The 21701-nt window shown below is 44.8% G+C and overlaps 1 protein-coding gene across 1 annotated transcript in view; it reads left to right on the top strand.

The window, feature by feature from the left end:
* Positions 1 to 1000: 1000 nt before the first annotated feature.
* LOC310792000 (NACHT, LRR and PYD domains-containing protein 3-like) overlaps positions 1001 to 21701 on the top strand; it is a gene marked incomplete at both ends in the record, with an annotated part of 67296 nt that continues 46595 nt past the window's right edge. The window contains 6 exons of the mRNA XM_083653682.1: positions 1001 to 1043; positions 3869 to 4030; positions 6143 to 6271; positions 17085 to 17248; positions 19606 to 19696; positions 21042 to 21152. Of these exons, the coding sequence (XP_083509808.1) occupies positions 1001 to 1043; positions 3869 to 4030; positions 6143 to 6271; positions 17085 to 17248; positions 19606 to 19696; positions 21042 to 21152 (700 nt within the window). The remainder of the gene's footprint in view (positions 1044 to 3868; positions 4031 to 6142; positions 6272 to 17084; positions 17249 to 19605; positions 19697 to 21041; positions 21153 to 21701) is intronic.

Below are 21701 nucleotides of genomic sequence, written 5' to 3'. Positions count from 1 at the left end.
TGAGAGCAATGCTCTCTTTTTCAGGAGTGCCCTGTTCCCATTCACGCACACATTCACACCTGGAAGCTGACCAGTACAACCACAGTCTGATCTGCTGGCCACTGACCAGCTCCACTGGAGCGGTTGGGGATAAGGGCCTTGCTCAAGGGCACTTCAGTGGTGGTAATGAGGGAGGCGCAAGCGCTTGCCTTTTCACTTTCCCCACCCAGATTTATTTAACATGAGGCTAGCAATGCCAACAGGAGGCTTTGTGACCATTTCTTAACAAAAACAGCAGACTGTAAAATAGTGTGCTTTTTCACACTAGTTAAACAAGATGTTTTCATGTGTCTGTGGTTTCTCTGCCTCAGAGCTGAGTTCTGTGTTAGGCTGGTTTGGTGACAGACTAGACTTGTTTAATGTCAGCATTTCCTCTCCAGATGAAGGCAGAATGTCTCTGTGAGAATGTCACAACTTGATCACACAACAGATCTACACGATTCAGATTTGAATTCTGATGACACCTTTTGTGTCTCAAGCTCATCTTAGTCCAAGATCATTTACTGCTGCTGAATGACAAATCACTCCATGTTTATAATGGGCCTGTTCCTATAGGGACAACATGCTTCTGTGTTCCTAACAGTGAGTTTATAGTGAGCTGATTCAACTTGATGCTATTTTTCACTATGGGTGTGGAGACACACCCTTACACACTTTCAGTTTTGGGATTAGCCTCTAGCCTGTCCAGCCTGTTTCTCTCTATTTTTTGTTTTCAAGATTCAAGATTCATTGAATAGCCACAGTAAGTAATCAGATTACTTAGTGCAATGCAGTGTAGCGGTCACATCAATAGGAGAAGACAAAGCTATATAGAAAACAAAATTTTAAGTGCAGTATTTTAAAGTAACATAATGAAGAAGCTGTCCTTGTGACGAGAGGTTCTGGCCTACCACCAGACCTCAGGCTCCTGCCAAGGGGGAGGGCCTCAAAGAGTTTATGTCCTGGGTGGGAGGAGTCAGCCATGATTTTCCAAGATCGCTTCAACATCCTGGTGTGCTGTGCAGGTCCTGAAGGGATAATCCTTAAACTTTTAAATACTTCACGTGTTTCCTCCATTTCTGTCATATATACTGTTACTGACATACTGTAATATACTGTTACAGTATATACAGTACTGATATACTGTAATATATACTGTTACAGTATATACAGTACTGATATACTGTAATATACTGTAATAAATACTGTTATATACAGTACTGATATACTGTAATACATACTGTTATATACAGTACTGATATACTGTAATAAATACTGTTATATACAGTACTGATACCGGTATATACAGTACTGATATACTGTAATAAATACTGTTATATACAGTACTGATATACTGTAATAAATACTGTTATATACAGTACTGATATACTGTAATACATACTGTTACGGTATATACAGTACTGATATACTGTTATTATATACTGTTATATACCATACTTTATTGATATACTGTAATATACTGTAATATATACTTGTTACAGTATATACAGGACTGATATACTGCAATATATACTGTAATATACAGTGCTGATATACTGTAATATATACTGTTATATACAGTACTAATATATACTGTAATATATACTGTTATATACAGTACTAATATACTGTAATATATACTGTTATATACAGTACTAATATACTGTAATATATGCTGTTATAAACAGTACTGATACTGTAATATACTTTAAGTTACAGAGAAGAGGATGTCGCCTTCTGTCATTCTGTTTTGGTTGATGTGGGCCTGCCTGCTGGCTGCAGGGAGCGCAAAGTCCCGTGAGTTTGGATTGCTTTTACAGGATTATATTTATAATATTTATTTATTTTACATAAAGGGTATGAACTAAACAGAAGCGTATTGAATTCACTGGGTAATAAATCTGCCGTTTTCAAGCAATTTTTCCCATTAATGACTCCTGCGAATAGATCTCATGATTCTAAAAATATTATTTCAGAATTATGACAATAATATCTCATAATTCCGCAAATGAATTATAATTCTGAAATAATTATCTCATAATTCTGACGTAATGATCTTGGTAATCTTGGTGGTGGGGATGATTTCAGTCAAGACCAACATGACAGGCTATTTAATTTGATCAAGTTTTATTTCTGTTTTGGTTTGAGACATTTGCAGATACTAGAGACTTGAGTCATAATGTCATAGTTTATAGACGTTGTGCTGCCATCTCAGGACTTCAGGGTTGAGGCCTTGACATTGTGTTATTTCTCCAGGATCAGTTGAGCCAATATGTGTGGTGACCTGCAAAAACCCTTCACATGGTGGGAATTTGACATTTTCATCTTTTGACATTTCCATAAATCAGGAACTCTCCCCTATATATATATATAACTTTTGGAATGACCGTGATAGATCTCAGATCAAAAGTTATGAGCATTTTAACCTGGTGTCCACCCGCTATGCCCACCACCCGCAGTGCCGACAGCCTGCAATGCCGACGTTAGGTTTAGGCGTGGGGGTGGGAGAGGTTAGGGTCTGGGGGAGGTTAGGTTTAGGCGTGAGAGGTTAGGTTTAGGCGTGGGGGGGGGGAGAGGTTAGGTTTAGGTTTAGAAAAATGGCTTTAAACATTCCACAACATTGTATTTTCTAGTGGCATTCCACCAAAACCATAAAAATAAATACTTTCCCTTTTGTTTTATGAAAATAATTATTCACCATGATGTACTACGCAGATGAAAGTAACCAAATCACTCAAAATCTCAAAATACCTGCAAAACTCATTTTCAATGTTTTTTTTTTTTGGTTCATTACTATGTGTAGCAGCGACATGTGAAGGGTTTCTGCAGCAGGCCACCACACATATACAGTAGTGCCTGGTCTCTACTGCACTACAATCTCTCTAAATACATGTATGGATGTAGTTTAACAGGTACCAAGTTGTTACTGAAGAGAAGAGCTGTTTGTCAAGAGACAAACTGGAAGTTTATCAACCTGTTTTGTAACTTGCTCTCAGTATAAACAAGGAGCACCGCCGCCACCCAGTGACTTAATCTGTTACTGCAACCAAATAATGTTCCAAAAGGATAGTCATATTTGAGGCTGTTCCAGGTTCTGCATATGAAATGTGTTCAAGCTGGGTCCATGTGACTCAAGACACAGTCAGGCACTTTTCACACAGTTGAACTAAAATCATGCATGTTGTTGAAGTGACACTCACACACTCATAGACCATCAGTGTGCACATGAAATGGTACCTCGACAGGCACACATCCTCATTATTTAGTATGATTATTATCTCAGAATTATGAGAGAGGAAGTCATTAGTTTAACAAAGAATGCTGCCTCCCCTGTGAATGCAATAGTGTGGCAGTGTAGCCTAATAATTGACCATTTCCCTGTTGCTGCTGCAGCCAGACTGAAGTCATATGGCAGTAAAGCAGCAGGAGGAGGGCTCAGACCAGATATTTTATTTTTTATTTTTTTATTTAACCTTTATGAGTTTAGATGAGTTCACTTTTCCAATGCAAGTCACCCTGTTTAATGTCACTAGGTAAAAATAAGGTTTTAACCCTGAATAAGGGTAATGATACAGTGTTTCAGTATCAAGGAGGAACAATGGTCATGCTACAGTAACAAGCCATTTTTAGGATCACTAAAGGACAACTCATGGAAGTGTTCCTCCGTTTATGTCACAACAGGCTGACGAAGACAAATATCAGAATACAGTCAAAACCTCAAGGCATGCCTTTAAGTCTCAAAGCAGGTTGGATGTTTAGCTGAAGCGTTGCTGCTCCGCCCCCTCTGACACTGCCAAAACACACGCTCACATTTAAAATGTCACAGCTTCCATTGTTTTTATCTTTGCAGAAAAAACACTCTATGGGAAACTAGGGGGCAGTGTTGTCCTCAAGCCAGACTTGTCCTCTGTGATTGGCTCCATTACTGCTATAGAGTGGGAGCATGGACCTGACATCGCCATGCTGTGGAATGCGCCGAATCAGATGATATCTTCCTACCGTCAATTCAAAGGTAAACTGAGACACAGGGTGATTTAAGCTCAGATTTAACAGGGGGAGGGAGGGCCAAGTTGTTCTCTCAGATGTATGCTGAATGGTGCTGTGGTTTTTATGCCTGCGCCGGTGATGGCCGGATGCATTATATTTTCAGGTTGTCCGTACGTCCGTCTGGACGTACGTACGTATGTCCCTTGCTCATTAATGTGATATCTCAGGAACGCCTTGACGGAATTTCTTCAAATTTGGCTCAAACATTCTCTTGGATCACTCAAGGAGGAACTGAGTGGATTTTGGTGGTCAAAGTTCAAGGTCACTGTCACCTTACATCCATCTGTTCCATCAAGGAAGGGGCGGGGACAGATAAAAGGGGCCATAGCTAGGGATAGGAAAGTTGTAGAGAGCCTTGATTCGAGGGGTGGGTAGGAGGAGTGACTAGGCCCTAGCCTAGCCAATCCTCCTCCCACCACCACCCACACCCCACCCACAGTGGTGGGAGGAGGAGTGGTGACGGAAGGGGTGGGGGGCTAGGGAAAAGGGGCCATAGAGTACTGACGATGTATTTTTGTAGACTTGCCCAGAAGTCACTGCACTTCCTGGTTCGTAGGTGTAAAAGGCAATGAGATTTTTGCATGGGGATTTCGGTTGAATGCATGAAAAAAGTTCAATCATGAGAGACTAGTAAGAAGGTTCAAATACACTTTAATGAAACAATAAACATTTTAAGGTTTGCCATATGACTCCCTGACTCCGCCCCTCCTGCGATGGCGAGAGGAGGGCATCAGCAGTGCATAAATTAGAAAATTCCCCCATAGGGAATTCTTTAGGAGTCATGACGTTGGTGGTGGCAGGGGAGGAGGTGGGGCGAAACAAGTGCTTCAAGGCAATCACAGCCAACTGTGGTGACAACACAAATGTGAGTAGCCTAACAGAGTAAAAACAATCACTTTAAATACACTCAACCGTGATTGGCTCAGCAGAAAAGCGAGGGAAAGGGATTGGCTTGAGCTGATTGGCTATTACTAGAGGGGGGAAGCGTGGGTGACTGAATGGATGGGAAAAGTAGGCTATGAATGAAAGGGGGCATGAATAACAAAGTATGGTGTGATGTGGATGAGCAGGGCATTGGCTGCAGAGGTAACCTTCATGATTGAAATTAGTGTAAACCTTTGTTGATGCTTGACTCACGCTGAACGTGAGCTCACGCCTCCGTTCACACCAGACACTCTCCGTTCCTCAGTGCCGGGCTCGGAGCTGCTCCCCCGGCCTCCTCCATTTACTTCATGCATGGCAGCTTCAAGCTTCACGCATTAGTGTCCGTTCACACTATACGCCGAAGCAACACTCAACCTAAGCTCAACCTATTCTGAACCCACAAGTTTCATTTGTTAACAGGCGAAGCCGTTCACACCAGCCACACGCATGTCACACTTATGGCATGCTCAAGTCTTGCTCACGCCTTGCTCACGCGATCGTTCAGGATTCAGTCCTATTTTCCAAGCGTGGCGCGTGCGTGGGTGGTGTGAACAGCTTCGCCTGTTAACAAGGATGCCTAAATGAAACTTGTGGGTTCAACGTAGGTTGAGCTCAGGTTGAGTGTTGCTTCGGCGTATAGTGTGAACGGCCAATTACACTTGGAAAATAGGACTGAATTCTAAACAATTGCTTGAGCAAGGCTTGAGCAAGGCACGCACGCGGCTGATGTGAACAGCTTCGCCTGTTCTTCTAAATTAAACTTGTGGGTTCAGTGTAGGTTGAGCGTTGATCGTATGGTGTGAACTTCACATCTGTGGTTAAGAAAAGTCTATGAAACAGTGAAGTTTGTGTTCAGCAAGATAATCTTTACAAATAAGGACCACTTTTATGACCTTTGATGCATAAATGCATTTTTTAAGAAAATACTTCAAAAGTCAGGAAAGTACTACTAATTTTTTGTGAACATTATCTTGTGGGAAAAGCGATCTAGGTCAATACTGCACCAATTTCAAAAACTTCTGCTCACATGACTTAGTTATACATAAACAAATATGAAAATATGGATGTATGATGCAGGTTGAAAAATACAGAATTTCTCCTTTAAGAACTCTGGTGAGAAGCTACCCCTAACTATGTTATTGCATATTTGAAGATCGTGGTGACCTGAACACTTCAACTGGAGAGATGATGATCAGAGGATTGACCAGAGGAGACAGTGGATTCTACACAGCACAGATCAACAACATCAACGTGCACAGACAGATTGAACTCAAAGTCATCTGTAAGTGTTTTATTTTGGCAGTTTGACCATTTTAAGTGGGTGATGTGGACTGGTGTCTTGTTTTCCCCTGAATTCACCACTGGGTTTTAACCAAGAGCAAAGGTGAAATTTCCATAGGAACAACAATTTTAACAGCAAAAATCGTGGATGTCAGCCGACATTACTGTCTTTCAGAGGGTGTAGCAGGTTCACTTTTAAAGATAGTGTAGAAAACTGGTATCATATGAAACTAAAAGACCTAAGGCAGGGATTCTCCAACTTAAGAATGCCATGGCCCAATTTGAAATCTGAAAATCTTCCGTGGCCCACCCGACCGTTTAATCACAACTCTGATCAGCACACACGACTAAGATGATGTATTTCATTAACAGAGCATGTGAACTTGGTCATAAGGGAAATTGAGGCAAAATACCCAAAAGCCAGATTTCCAAACATTTTGTCTCCCTTACTCATCAAAAATATTTGCATGCATAACACATTTGTTGAAACAAAATGTGTTGAGCAACAACAGAAGAAATCAATCCACAAGCTATTAATGCTATTGTAACGATCCCACAAAGCAGTCGAAGAGTCAGGATCTTGTCACCGCACTTTATTGTGGTCGCTATTCCGGGGACTACTGTCAGCCGTAGTCCACGCCACCAAACCCCACAACCACACACCCAAACCCTCCTAGCTTCTCCTGGCTTCTCACACACACAGCCATCTCCTTCAGGCTCCACACATCAACAAACTCGAGCTGTTCCCCTCTCGTTCACATCTCCCCTCCCCCAGCCAATCACAGGTGAACCCCTCTCTCCCACCACACCCACTGGCTGGTATGCTGCCTTTACGTAACCCCGTAAATCCCCACAGACATGTCAACCCCAGACTAACGTGACAACCAGACAAACCCATGTTTACTTACAAAACCCACATCGCTACACAGCCCCCCCTTTTAACACATTCACTGCCAACAGTGTTTTTTTTACTGTAGGTAGCTTCTGCCAAGGTTTTTTTTTAGTATTCTGGCTCATCTTTCAAGAGCCGAGGATTATTTTCTGCTCGGACTTTGTGAACACAAAATATCTCAAAAGAACTAATAGAATGTGTGCTTTCTCTGTCTAAAAGAGTTAGTTTGTAGAGTTAGTAGTTATGTAGGCATTAGCAGTTGAATACAGCATGGTTTCAGCGTCTGAGAAGGAAAACTGAGATAATTGCATTTTTGTGAAATTCGATAGAACAGGCAGAACAGTCACTTTAACCATTTATTTTTGGCATCAGTAAGACATCAGACATCTAAACAATTAGTTCTGAACAGTCATTTCCTCCATAACAGCACCCCCACCCCCCTCTCCTTCAAACTCCTCCCTCTGTGGGTGTTCTCCTCCTCCCTCCGTGGCTCCGTGTGTCACAAGCGAGTCTCTGCTGCCTGTCTGTGCTGCCTGGCGGCTGCTCGTCGGGCAAGTCTGGATCGGGAACAGTAATTTCCTCCATAACAGCACCCCCACCCCCCTCCCGTGCGATTCTGGGCTTTTGAGCTTTCTGCTGCGTGTGTTGCACCCAGAGTGTATTTTAGGAATCCCCCATGTTGTGCGCCAGCTCCAGCGCGAAAGCGAAAGCGTTTTCGCCGCGTTTTCCTCCTCCTTCCTCCGTTTTCCTCACGCTTTTTTCTGCTGTTTTTGCTCTGCTTTTTCTAGTCTGGAGAGCACTGTCGCCACTTAGTGGGTCGGTGGAATGGGTTGTACACGTTCGGTGGCTCCCATATTTTTATAGGAGACGTAGGGGGCTTGGATCCACGTCCCACCGTCAAAATTTTTTTTTTTTTTCTTTTTGACGAGTTAACTCGTCCACGGCAGTCAACCGTTGGTTTCTGCTTGATACACAGTACTCCTCTTCCTCCGCCTCTTGCACTCGCTCGACCTTCCGTCCCCCTCCCCCAGGGGGCGGCGTGTTCAGGACAGCAGGGAGAACACCACCGGCAGCAATCTCCACCTCGGCTTTCTGCACAGCAACCGTGGGGGGTGTAGAGCAGCTAGGCTGGGCCGGCTCCTCCGGCATTAACCCCTCCCGTTCCCCTGGAGACACGAGCACCGCTCCCCTGACCGTAACAACGTTCTCTTCCCCCCGGCTGCTCACCTTCTCCTCAGCCTGTGTCCCTCCTCTCCTCCACAGTCTCAGTGCAGTTCCTGGCCAAATGCACAGGGCTCTTACACGACCAGCAGAGTCTCACCTGCCAGCCGCCTGCACGTCTCTCCTCCCGCGCTGTCCTCTGTTCCTCGACAGCCTCCCGACACTCCCTGGCCAGATGCCCAAATGATCCACACGACCAGCAGACACCCGGGCGCCCCCAGAAACGTTGCTCTGCGTCCCTGGTCTGCCCCGAAGGAATGCTGTGACACCACCTCGCTAGGTGACCATGTGCTCCACAAGTCCAACACAGCCTTTGCGGCTCCTCCGTCCGCCGTTCTCCACGCTGCGTGGCCTCCCGCAGTAGCTTCATAAGCTCCTCTGCCCAGGCAGGCGTCGCTTCCAACAGCCGTCTGACTTCTTTCAACAAACGGGCTTCCATGCCCGCAAGCACCGAGCTGAACTCGGTCGTTCCTGCGCATCAACCCACGCAAGGCGGCCGGCCCGGACGGCATCCCCGGGCGGGTCCTCAAGGCCTGCGCCCACCAGCTGGCAGGCGTATTTACAGACATTTTCAACCAGTCTCTCTCCCTCCGACGAGTTCCCTCCTGCTACAAAGCAGCGACAATCATCCCCATTCCCAAGCAGCAGAAAGTGACCAGCCTCAATGACTGGCGCCCAATAGCCCTCACGCCAATAGCCAGCAAGTGCTTTGAAAAGCTGGTCATATCAAAGATCCGCCCCACACTCCCCCCGGACCACGACCCGCTACAATTTGCATACCGCCCCAACAGGAGCACAGCGGACGCAGTAGCACACGTGCTCCACACCGCCCTGTCCCACCTGGAGGGGAAGGACACCTATGTAAGAATGCTGTTCGTGGACTACAGCTCAGCATTCAACACCATAGTACCCTCCAGGCTGGTACGCAAGCTCAAGGATCTGGGACTAAACACGGCAATGTGCGACTGGATCCTGGATTTCCTGACAGACCGCCGCCAGGTGGTGAGGGTGGGCAACCTCACCTCCTCCCCACTGACCATCAGCATAGGAGCGCCCCAGGGGTGCGTCTCCAGCCCCTTCTGGTACGACCTCTACACCCACGACTGCATGGCGACCCAAACTTCAAACACCATCGTGAAGTTTGCAGACGACACAGCAGTCGCAGGGCTGATCTCGGGGGGCGACGAGACGGCCTACAGAGAGGAGGTGAGGGCCCTGGAGCAATGGTGCCAGGACAACCACCTCTCTCTGAACGTCTCCAAGACCAAGGAGATCATTGTGGACTACAGGAGGGGGGGGGGGGCGCACCCCCCCCCAATCACCATCAACGGCACAGTGGTGGAAAGGGTGGACAGCTTCAAGTACCTGGGAGTCAACATCCACCAGGACCTGACCTGGGCCGGTCACACTGCCACTGTTGTCAAAAAGGCCCAACAGCGAATACACGGACTCAGGCGCCTGAAGAAATTTGGGCTAAGGAAAGAAATCCTTAGGGACTTCTACAGAGGCACCATTGAAAGCCTGCTGACTGGCTGCTTCACCACCTGGTACGGGAACTGTACCACCATGGACCGCAGGGCGCTACGGAGAGTGAGGCGCGCGGCCCAGCACGTAACAGGATGTGAGTTGCCAGAACTGCATGAACTGTACAACCAGCGGTGCCTCAGGAGGTCCCTGAAGATCATCAAAGACACAAACCATCCCCACAACAGCCTGTTCTCCCTGTTACCCTCAGGGAGGAGATACAGGGTTCCAAAAGCACGCACAAATCGCTTGAGGAACAGTTTCCTCCCGCAGGCCACGAGACTCCTTAACATACACAAATAGTGTAGTAACCGTACCGTACTGCAGCTGCTACCATTACGTATGTCTAATGTTTAATTGTATGTTTAATAAGGTACATGCTATTTGCACCTGTATGTCAAATACGTCGAATTTAAAATGTTTAAGCACGTCTAATGTATGCACATGACATGTGCACCTATGTGCAGTGAATATGTCTCGGACTTGTCTTATCACTATACTGCCTTATTGCTTGTTGTGTCTCTTGCTGTTTTTGCACTCATATGCCTTGTTATATTTGTACTATGTTGTAAACGGAGTCCACAGCACAAGAATTTCACACGTGATACTTGTACCATGGAGTGACAATAAAAATCTTGAATCTTGAATCTTGAACTCCTGCTTCAGGCGGGCCTCCATGCCGGCCAGTACCGAACTGAACTCCGGAGTCGGTAGCTCCTTTTCCCCCCCGTCCACCGATGGCCGTCCTTCTTTGCGCACCATTCCACGTTGTGTTTGTAGCAGTTAGCAGACACAGCTACCCTCGTAGCAGCTAGCACACACAGCTAGCCTCGTAGCAGTTAGCACACACAGCTAACCTCGTAGCAGTTAGCACACACAGCTAACCGCCCACGCCAGTCCGAGCTCGATCCTCCAAGGCGTTAACTTTTACTTCTGACACCAATGTAATGATCCCACAAAGCAGTCGAAGAGTCAGGATCTTGTCACCGCACTTTATTGTGGTCGCTATTCCAGGGACTACTGTCAGCCGTAGTCCACGCCACCAAACCTCACAACCACACACCCAAACCCTCCTAGCTTCTCCTGGCTTCTCACACACACAGCCGTCTCCTTCAGGCTCCACACATCAACAACCTCGAGCTGTTCCCCTTTCGTTCACATCTCCCCTCCCCCAGCCAATCAGGTGAACCCCTCTCTCCCACCACACCCACTGGCTGGTATGCTGCCTTTACGTAACCCCGTAAATCCCCACAGACATGTCAACCCCAGACTAACGTGACAACCAGACAAACCCATGTTTACTTACAAAACCCACATCGCTACACTATTTAGGCTGTGAAAAATGCTCCTTATCTGTAAAGGGCAGACTTGTGGGTACCCATTGAACCAATTTTCATTCAGATAAACTGAGCTGAGAGGTCAAGTGTAACCTACCATTGGTACCAAGCATGTTATGGACCAATGGATGCCTTAGGTCTTCTAGTTTCTTCTGATAACAGGATCTTCACTGTAGCTTTAAAAATGACCCTGCTACAGCCATTTGATTGCCCGCGAAAATCTGTGTTGGCAGACCACTTGCGGCCCACCTGCAGTACCTCCACAGCCCACTAGTTTGGGAATCACTGACATAAGGCATCCATTGGTACCCTGTCATGCTAGCTTGTCGGGAAGGGGGCTAAATCGTGCCCAAAGTTTGTCAAGATTTTGGCAAGGGAAACCTCGCTTTGACCTCTCACCTCAAGATATCTGAATGAGAATGGTTCCATGGGTACCCACGAGTCTCCCATTTACACATATCCCCACTTTATGCTAATCACATGCAGCTTTTGGCAAAAAGCATGCCGTTTTTTTGCATGCAGTATAAATTATATTTTTCGCCTATTCTATTTGAATATTTCTGCATACTGGGGTCTCTAAACCGTCTTGGAATTGCATAATTTAGGTATGACTGGAAAGCGGAGACTCTTGTGTATTAAATTGTATTCATGTGTGATGATGTTAGTCTCCATAGACCTATTGTGACTTCTAGGAGAATCACAGCCTCATGAAACTATAACTAGTTTCATGAGGCTTTGTTGTCCACATGCTTTGTTGTCCACATGCCCCGCTTCTCAAACCAAAGTTACGCCCCTGTCCAAGGGGGCATCGTCGATCAGAGAAAAATTGTGCAATTGTGGAAGTGCTAATAACGCAGTTCCTTGAATGGCCACTTGAGGCTGGCTCCAAAAGCAAGTAATGCTGCATTCCAGTTGATCTAGGAATTTCTCAGTTGAATGACGTTACACCCAAAAAGCAGCCAGGGTCAGCTCTAGCTAGGCTTGTTGGCAATAACAGTTGATAACAACACATGCAATATTTTATGAATACAAACACTGTAGCAACATATGATTTCCCCAATAAAAATTCACCAAAATTATGCAAAATCATATTTTTCCAAACTTAGTGGTGTGGTATAACCAGCAGGAGGCAATTGACGTGTGACATGATTTTGGTGACACTAGTGTGCGAACTATACTGTGACTTTCGGGGGAGCCGACTTTTTCCCCGCGTGCCTTAAATAGGACTGCCTCCCTTCAACGTTCACAGTCTGATACAGGCTACAGTATCACATAAGCAGTAGCCGGGTAGCCCAATGACCAGACCACATCCTCCACGCCACATGCAGCTCTAAAAAGCAAAAACCACAGTAAGATCTCTATTCTATAGTTTATCAGCACGCTCAAAGACACGGATACAGCTCTTGTCGTGTTCCACTTTTCTCTCCAAGAGAGAAAAGCGCGCTGCGCACACAGAGAGGGAGGGAGGGTGAGAGAGCACAGAAAGGCGAAACGGGCGCACTGCTCTCCATATACACTGCATCCACAAGAACATGATATCTCTGCCCAACACTTTTATCCACTCCATAACGCACATGTCCCACTCACTGTGAAGTTCCTGACGCATTCCATCTCACAAACAGTCCTCCATATGCGGGAGGACTCGGAGGTATTCCAGCTTCACGTCGTCGTCACTTTTTCCACATCTGTGTTTGAAGTAGAAGCGACTTGTTGCTGTTCAACTGACGGCTGCTCCCATTTCTTCGTGAATGTAAAGTTTGTCAAACTGCCTTGTTTTCTTTTTGACATCTTGCTGTTGTTTTAAATCTGACCTGCCCGCGTGAGTGACGTTTGATTTGCACCTGCGCCGCCACGCTTCGATGTGGTGATGATAAGAATAACATGCATGTCGGTATAGGGGCTTACAGTGAATTTGACAGTGATTGAGCACACTCTGAATCATACGATTAAAATAGCGTAATTTTACGCATTATTCACTATGAAGGTACAGAAAAAGAAATAGAAAATACATGGGGTAATATATATTAGTCAATAATTTAGAGACCCCCCCAAATTTCACAAGTCATGTTTTCAGGGGGTCTACTATTTCTTTAAGGGGAGCCAAAGCCCCCCCAGCTCCCCCGTAGTTCGCACCCTGACTGTATGAGAGCGAAGTTATTGAATGATTTCCCCCCCAAAAAATCACCAAAATTATGCAAAATCGTATTTTTCCAAACTTAGTGGTGTAGTATAACCAGCAGGAGGTCATTGATGTGTGACATGATTTTGGTGACACTACATTGTATGAGAGTGAAGTTATTGAATGATTTCCCCAATAAAAATTCGCCAGAATTATGCAAAATCATATTTTTCCAAAATTAGTTAGTGGTGTAGTATAACCAGCAGGAGGTCATTGCTGTGTGACATGATTTTGGTGAAGCTACACTGTACAACAGTGAATTTATTGAATATTTTTGTAATCTGTGTTGCACTTTGTAGACGGTCCCTAAGCACTCGCCTCACCGCCTGCAGAACATAGAGACCAATGTTATTTGTCCAGCTCGGAGGATCGCTCATTTAAGTGAAAATGAGGTTGTAGCTCGTTGTCTATCTTACTAAGATGGGAAAGAGGCATCGTGTGTGCAGTACAAACGCTTTGTTTATGAGCTACTGATCCGGGAAGTGCGAATCCGTAAATATATTTCCAACTTTACCGAAGTAAATGAGGCTTGTAGACTGTACCCCCCTCCTCTAATGCCCGGATGTAAACAAACCAGGCATGTGTTAGTGGGAGTGGACCATTGGCTGTAACGTTAGTTGTCAAAGGAGCGGAAAGGGAGATGGCAATTAAAACCAGCGCATTTCGGCATTATTTTGATCCAGTAAATGAAAATATGGTTGTGTGTAGGCTGTGTCAGATAAAACGCATATAACGTTAACAACTCGACAGGTGTCCTGGCGTCCACAGGCATGTGGATGCCAGGATAGCAGGACCTGGTGCTATAGCATTGCAAATGTGTTTTAGCCAGACAAGCTAACATGTTAGCCACACAAGATAACGCAGCTCATATGACAATGTATGACTGTGCAAGAGGCTTCTACTCAACTTTGTTGATCGCAAAGGCTTCCTCCAGTTAAATGGATTATTTTAGCCTGAACAAGTCAAGTCAAGTCAAGTTTATTTATATAGCCCTAATTCACAAGCATGTCTCAGAGGGCTTCACAGAAAGTATGTCTAGCTAATTCTAGCTAACACACAGTAACAAGAATATACAGAATAAAGATAACATTTGAACAATTGATAATATAGAAAATATAGGAATGAGGGGAGAGCAGAGGAGAGCGCAGGAGAAGGGAGAACACACGCCACTGCGCTAGGGTGAGTTGTAGTTTTCCCGATGTGCAATGTTCATAAGTAGTGCAAGATGTTGTGAATATTGACGATTATGAAGAATGTAATTAACGTGTGTGGCTCTTAAATACACGCAATATATCCTTTGGTTAACTTAGTAGAACTTCAATCTGGAGGTGGTTTTCTCAGTCCTGTCATTTTTTTATGAATGAGCTGAGATCCCCGTCTTCCCGTGGCGTACCCATTTAAACAGCCGTCGATTCGGGGCTGATACCACCTCCATTGGAGGAACGAAAGGCGTAACAAAATGACTCACTATTCCGTCCCTGTGACTTTTACACAGGAGGCGAGGCGTAATAATCCCACAATGATCTCGGCTTTCACAGGCTGTGTAAAAGGGACTAAAGATGCACCGCGTTGGTTTGTGATCCGACAATAAACGCAAAGAAGAAGATTTAAGGTGTGGCCAAACTGATCAGTCAGAAAATGGCCAGAATTATAAAATGGATAGATCTATGTCCATTGCATGTACAAGTAACCTACTTGTACAGCAGGTGGCGGTAAGCGCCTTGAAGGTGTCAGTGACCCGCCTATAAACCAGCAGAAGAATAAATCTGGCGTTAGCTAGCTGTTAGCTCTGTGCGCTACGTTACTTATGTAGCAATAAAACACCACTGAATGACCAGATTGATGTAATGGTCAGCCAGTTTGAGTCATGCTGTTTCCATGAAGCCCACCGGCTTTGATATCTGTTGGCTAGTTGTTGATATTTATAACAGTAAAATAACATTAAGTTATAGAGCTGCCCCGCTCAGCCATTTCCACTCTGATAACGCCTCCTCGACTCTGATTGGTTAAAGGAACGGCGACTATCCGTCCAGCCGATACATCCATGCAGAAAAAGTTCAGCCCTCTTCAACTTTTCTGTCCATCAAAACGTATGCAAATTTGCTGGATACGTACGCTTCATCAGTGCTGGACAGACAGACGGACAACTGTCTTTAAAATGAATGGAAGTGAACAGAGAAATGAACGCAGACAGACAGACACCACGGATCAGTGTGGCCACCCCCTTAGGTACACTTGCCCAGTGGACGAGCTGTATACTATTAAACTATGGTTGGACTTTTGTGATGTACAAGAGGTAAATACGGGTTTGTGTAGTGTTTTCTATTCTGTGACTAACTTAACCTATAATAAGAATGCAAAGTGTGTGTGTGTGTGTGTGTGTGTGTGTGAGTGAGAGAGTGTGTGTGTGTGTGTGTGTGTGTGTGTGTGTGTGTGTGTGTGTGTGTGTGTGTGTGTGTGTGTGTGTGTGTGTGTGTGTGTGTGTGTGTGTGTGTGTGTGAGTGAGAGAGTGTGAGCAAAATAGTGTTTACCCACAGCTCTGCCATTTTACATGCGATCAGGCTGAATCTTTCAGGAAGTGTAAAGAGCACCGTTAGGGTGACCTAACAGAGACAGATTTTTGAAGTCAAACAAACTCGTATTTACTTCTTAAGGTCATAAAAGTCCAGACCATATATATAACTGCTCACACTGTAAAGAAATAGCAGTCCACTTCATGTTTTGGTACAGATGTGTTCACATGCGTTCTGTCCCCGGGCACGCCTGGACCGTTCCGCAGACCACCTTTTTCATTGGATGTGGGAACAGAACGCAATGTTCACACTAATCAAACGAACCAGAGTTTGGGGTCATACTGGGGTCAAGTGTGCTTGGAAACAGAGCCGTGCAGAGACCCTTAGAGGGGCAGGGGCTCAAAAGTTTAAAAGGGGTACAACACGGGCACGGGGCGGTTTCACTGTTGCTGACCCGCCAGTCAGTCGGAGCTCGCCAGCTACGCAGTGGGCAGGATGGCGAAGGCATGACCCGCCCATCTCTGCCTCTGATTGGCGCAGGAGACAAGGTGAGACGCAGGATCGATAGCAAAACGAATGTGATTGGATCAACAATGTTTGATGCTAGGCCAATCAGAGGCAGAGAAGGGCGGGTCATGACTTCGCCATCCTGGGAAAAACATATTGCACACGTCACAGAGACGCAGACGATTACTTAACTTCCGGTTGAAAGGTCAACATGTGTCAACTGTCCGGACATTTTATTCTCCTTCTTGCCTTCACTGTAAAAAATAAATAAAAATAAAAATAAATTCCCCTCCCAAAAAAACTGCACTTTTGGCATCAGGGGAAAACGGGCAGGTGCTGGGGCACCTCTAGCACCCCCCCTCTGCACGTGCCTGCTCGGAAACAGGCCTGGGTCCCTGATGTCAAACCACTGTATTGTTTTAACATTGGTTGTGCCCAAATCCCCCTTCATGTCACATAATGTTACAAGTTTGTTCATGTCAAGTGCACATTAGGCTTATGTGGAAAAACAGTCTGTGAGTCTCACTGTCTGTCTCTCTTTCTAGCTGTCTGCATTGAGACAGAGAAATCAAGAAAAAGAGTGCATGTGATTGATCCTGACTGCATTGGCCTTTTTCTCCTCTTCTCTCCATCAACAACAGCTCCTGTCTCTAAACCCACCATCTCTACAAGCTGTAAACCTGATTTGTCCTCCTGTATTCTCTGGTGTAACGCAATCATCACAGATGCTGAACTAGTCAGTTACACCTGGTGGAAAGACGACACGAAGAAGATTGACTCACCCAGAGAGCAAATAATTACAAAGGTACAGTAGTGACGAAGTGTTGGTCCAACTCTCTTCCTGTCCATGTGTGAGTTAGTTAATGTCCACTTGTAATATCAGGGGACTAAACAATGCATGTTTACAGGAATAAACAGAATGATTTGTTCAGCTTGCTTCACATATTCATTTTCGTGGTGATCCTATGTTAGTGATAATGGAAGTGGAAAAAGTCTGGTTGACTTTAACCACCACTCTATTTGTGAGCAATGGTACCAATTAATCAAATGTGGATTAAAACTAACAAAAAATCCAAGGCTTTCATAACAATAGGAGTTAAAGCCACAGGACGATAATCACCAGGTTCCTTAGGACACGTTTTCTTCTTTGGAAGAGGTGTTATATGTGAAGTCTTCCACTTTGTAGGAATTATATGAGTGTCCATGCAACACTGAAACATAGGCTGCCACACGGGTGCAAGCTGAGCTGCAAACGTTTTCAGAATAAAGGCACTAAGATGATCTGGTCCTGTGGCTTTCCTCTGATTCAAATGTCTAAATGTGTTCCTCACCTGCTCAACAGAAACATCAATTATATCAGACTGCACAGGTAGGACTCAGCTGATGATATTTCCAGCATGATCTGAATTGTTCCCTTCATCAAACCTAGCAAAGAAACTGTTCAACTGATTTGCAAAGTCGGCCTCAGTATCTGCCACCAATGCTTTCCGGCTGGTTGACAGTCCAGTCATGCTTTTCATGGTGTCTCATAACTGTTTGGTATTTTTGCTTTAAAAAAACGTTTGTAGTTGTAGCTTATGTGCCCTCTTTGCATCTCACAGTTTCCCCTTTAAATCTTTATCTATACACTTTAATTCTCCTATGTCCTTGTTCCTGAAGGTGCTTTTCCTCAAATGAATAATGTGTTTTACATCATTAGTTATGTACATCTTGTTATTTGGATATATTTTTATCTTCTTTGTTGGTATCACTGACTGTACACAATAGTCTGTTGTTACTGTAGATGTCTCATCCAAGGAGTCATGATGAAACTCCTCCCACATAGTACAGTCAAAGCATGCCTTCATTTCTTCTATACTGTCAGATGACCACACTCTGATAATTTTTCTCTCTGGTTTGTTGCTCTTCAGTTTAGAAGTTGGTACAAAATGGGCCACTATGAGTTAGCTATTGGTGGTCTTATCGTTGACACATATGCTCCCTCCATGTTTACAAAGCATTTATCCAAAAGTTTATTCTTCCTTGTTTCACCCTTCACATACTGCTTAAATCCTGGCATTGTTATGTCCAGTTTGCATTGGTTCATGTCTCCAATGACAATTGCTGGGGCTCTGGATGTTGTTGCTGCAGCATGTTCAACAGTAGCTGCTGCTCGCGTCACGTTGCCACTGGGAGGTGTGTAGACAACAAACAGCAGCACGCATCCAAATTCCCTCTGCAAATAGAAGGGTCTCAAAGTCAGGTACAAGATCTCAACGTCTTTATCACAAAACCTGCTGTTCACGGTGTACTGACGGCACCACCGATCGTTAATATATATACACAGATCCTGCCACCCCTGCTTTTACAGGAGCTGATTTCTCTGTCTGCTTTCACCAAAGTGAAGCCGTCTATTTTACAGGCGGAGTGCGGTATTGCAGAGTTTCCGTGTAGCATAGCAATGATGCCTCCCGTAAATCTGAACAGTACCTCGTATGAGCGCAGATCTCGTCCATTTTGTTGTTTATTGACCGCAGGTTTGTGAGGATCACAGATGGAAGTGGTGGCCTTGTGTGCCTTGCTCACAATCGTCTCCACACTCCGCCTCTCCTTCCTCGTTTCTTTCACCGGCCTGGTCTTATCGACTCTGGTGGGATGTGGATAGGAGCCCCGGTGTCAGCATGGACCACAGTCCCGTGCAGTGCCCTGAGTTGCAGAATATCTTGCTTCAAGCAAGGTTTCTCTGCTGTATACGAGCGCATGCAGGGCAAATACCCCCACTCGACAGTCTCTGTCCACACGCCAATCCATATTCCAGCGTGTCTGTTGCACTTGCAACCACAGTCCCCATAACAGAAGACAAATAATCCACCACTTATGTACATAAACATATTCCCGTGCTCACACATTAGACGACATTTAACATAAAACAAAGAGAGAAACAGAACGCCTGTACACAGTTCACAGCACACCGGAAGTCAAACCTTTACGTTTCTTGATGATTTAAGCTGCTGGAGTGTCCTTGAGCAAGGCACTGAACTCCTTCCAGCTTCAGGGAACTGCTCTGCAGCTGAGCCTCAGATCTCCTTTAACCAAAGGGTGAAGACATCAAGTAAACAGTATTCAAATTAAACTGTGATTGGTTTGTGAACTTTGAGCTAATTCTATTTCACTGATTTATAGGTGGATTTGAACTATACAGAGTTCAGCTGTAAGGTGGAGAACCCAGTCAGTGAGGAGGTCAGCCAACCCATCAGCAACCCGCTCATCCCCAGTGAGTTACCTCACTTTAACAACACATTACATGTTACATCTCTAAGATTTCACTTTTGTTCTCTTGGTGACACCTATGGCGATTATGTCATCAGAGTGTGTGTCTGTCTCTTGTGTGTGTTTGTGTGTGCATGTGTGTGTGTGCCTGTATGTCTCTTGTATGTGTGTGTGTGTGTGTGTGTGTGTGTGTGTGTGTGTGCACGCTCTCACTGATGTCATCAGTGTGTGTCTGTCTCTTGTGTTTGTGTGTGCATGTGTGTGCCTGTCTGTCTCTTGTGTGTGTGTGTGTGTGAGTGTGTGTGTGCACGCACGCACGTGTGTGTGTCTATGTGTGCATCACTGATGATGCCTCTGACATCACTGATGTCACAATTTATGACATCACTGATGACATCATCACTGGCCGACTTTGTGTGTGTGTGTGAGTGAATTTATGACATCACTGAGTACTGCAGGGATGACGTATTTTTATAGGCTTTATCCAGAAATCGGCCCCGTTTTGGTTCGTCAGTGGAAAAGTCCATGGGGTTTTAGAATGGGGGTTAAACTTAAATGCATAAAATATAATTATATAAAAAGGTCTGTCTGTGGTTAACAAAACTTTATGGGAACGCAAATTTGTGTTCAGCATGATAATCTTCACAAACGGGAATAACTTGTATGCCTTTTGAAGCGTTTTCTAAAAATCACGTTAAAAAAAGCGCATTTACGTTCCAAAAGTCATAAAAGTTATTCACGTTTGTGAACATCATCATGGTGAATCCAAATTCACATTCCCATAATCTTTTGTTCACCACAGACCTTATTTTATGCATTTAAGTGAAATCCCCATTTTAAAACCCATTCACTTTTTTGCTGACGAACCCGGACGTATACTTCCGGACTCATTCCTGTGGGTCTCTATAGAGAGACAGGCAGAGCACCGGGCGCTGTCTTTTCAGCACCGCAGCACACGGGCAGCTGAGGAACAGAGAGAGAAAGAGATCTGTCATTATATCGTAATATTGTCTTCGGGCCCTCGAAGCAGGTAGGGCCTGAATGTCACAGGCCGGGCCGGGCCGGGGTCGTAATTTCATGCGCTCGCAGGGCTCTACAGTGATGGTCACTCGAGCAATTGTGATGTCATCAGTGAGTGATGTCATCAGTGATGCGAAGTTGAGCAAATGTGCGCTGCGCATGCCAATACAGCACGCATAGCACGTGAGATTTCTAATATATATATATATATATGTACACACACACAGACAATCAAATCCCAAAAAGATTGGAATTGGGTCAAGCTTTCAACTACATAGATATAATACTGTGTCCATGTAAACAGACTTGTTGCTGTTATTTTCCTGTAGAGTCTGATGGTGAATGGAAACGGAGAACAGGGAGAATAGTCATCGTCTTCATGGTCGTGACCATGTTGCTGCTCATCATAATGCCCATTGCTAAATGCATATGCAGAACAGGTAGGAAGCCATCAGATACTACATTTATTTACAAAATGATTTACTGTGTAAATGGTGTTATTAATATGATTATGACATCAAACTGATATTTGCCTGTAATTGACAGTATTCACATTTGTGTCTGTTTATTTAGGGTTAGGGTTATAGTTGCCTTATGGCGCCATAGAGCTCAACAGTCACGTGACTGTTCTGTGACGTCACGGTTCCAGCGGGGTATTTCCCCATTCTTATTCTGCATTGAGATTTTGATTATTAGTCATATTCGCATAACCACCCAAGGTAGACTTACCACGGGCAAGCTAGTGGTGAAACAATGGTATATCTTCCTGTAGAAGCCACAAATCTATATATCGTTTTTTATTTTAAATCAGTTTTTATTCGATTTCATGGAGAGGTACTACACTACCCACAATTCTACAATGTAATATCGACGTCTTTGATTGGTGGAGCTCGCTGTATGGTCATCTGTGATTGGTGGGCTGCACTAATTCCTCTCTCTGGCTGTTATCTTTCTGGCTAGGCTACTACGAACGTAGGTCACAGCTTGCT

This window comes from Poromitra crassiceps, assembly GCF_964638095.1.
Source record: "Poromitra crassiceps genome assembly, chromosome: 17".
Taxonomy (NCBI): Eukaryota; Metazoa; Chordata; class Actinopteri; order Beryciformes; family Melamphaidae; genus Poromitra; species Poromitra crassiceps.
This window is presented reverse-complemented; position numbering and strand designations above follow the sequence as displayed.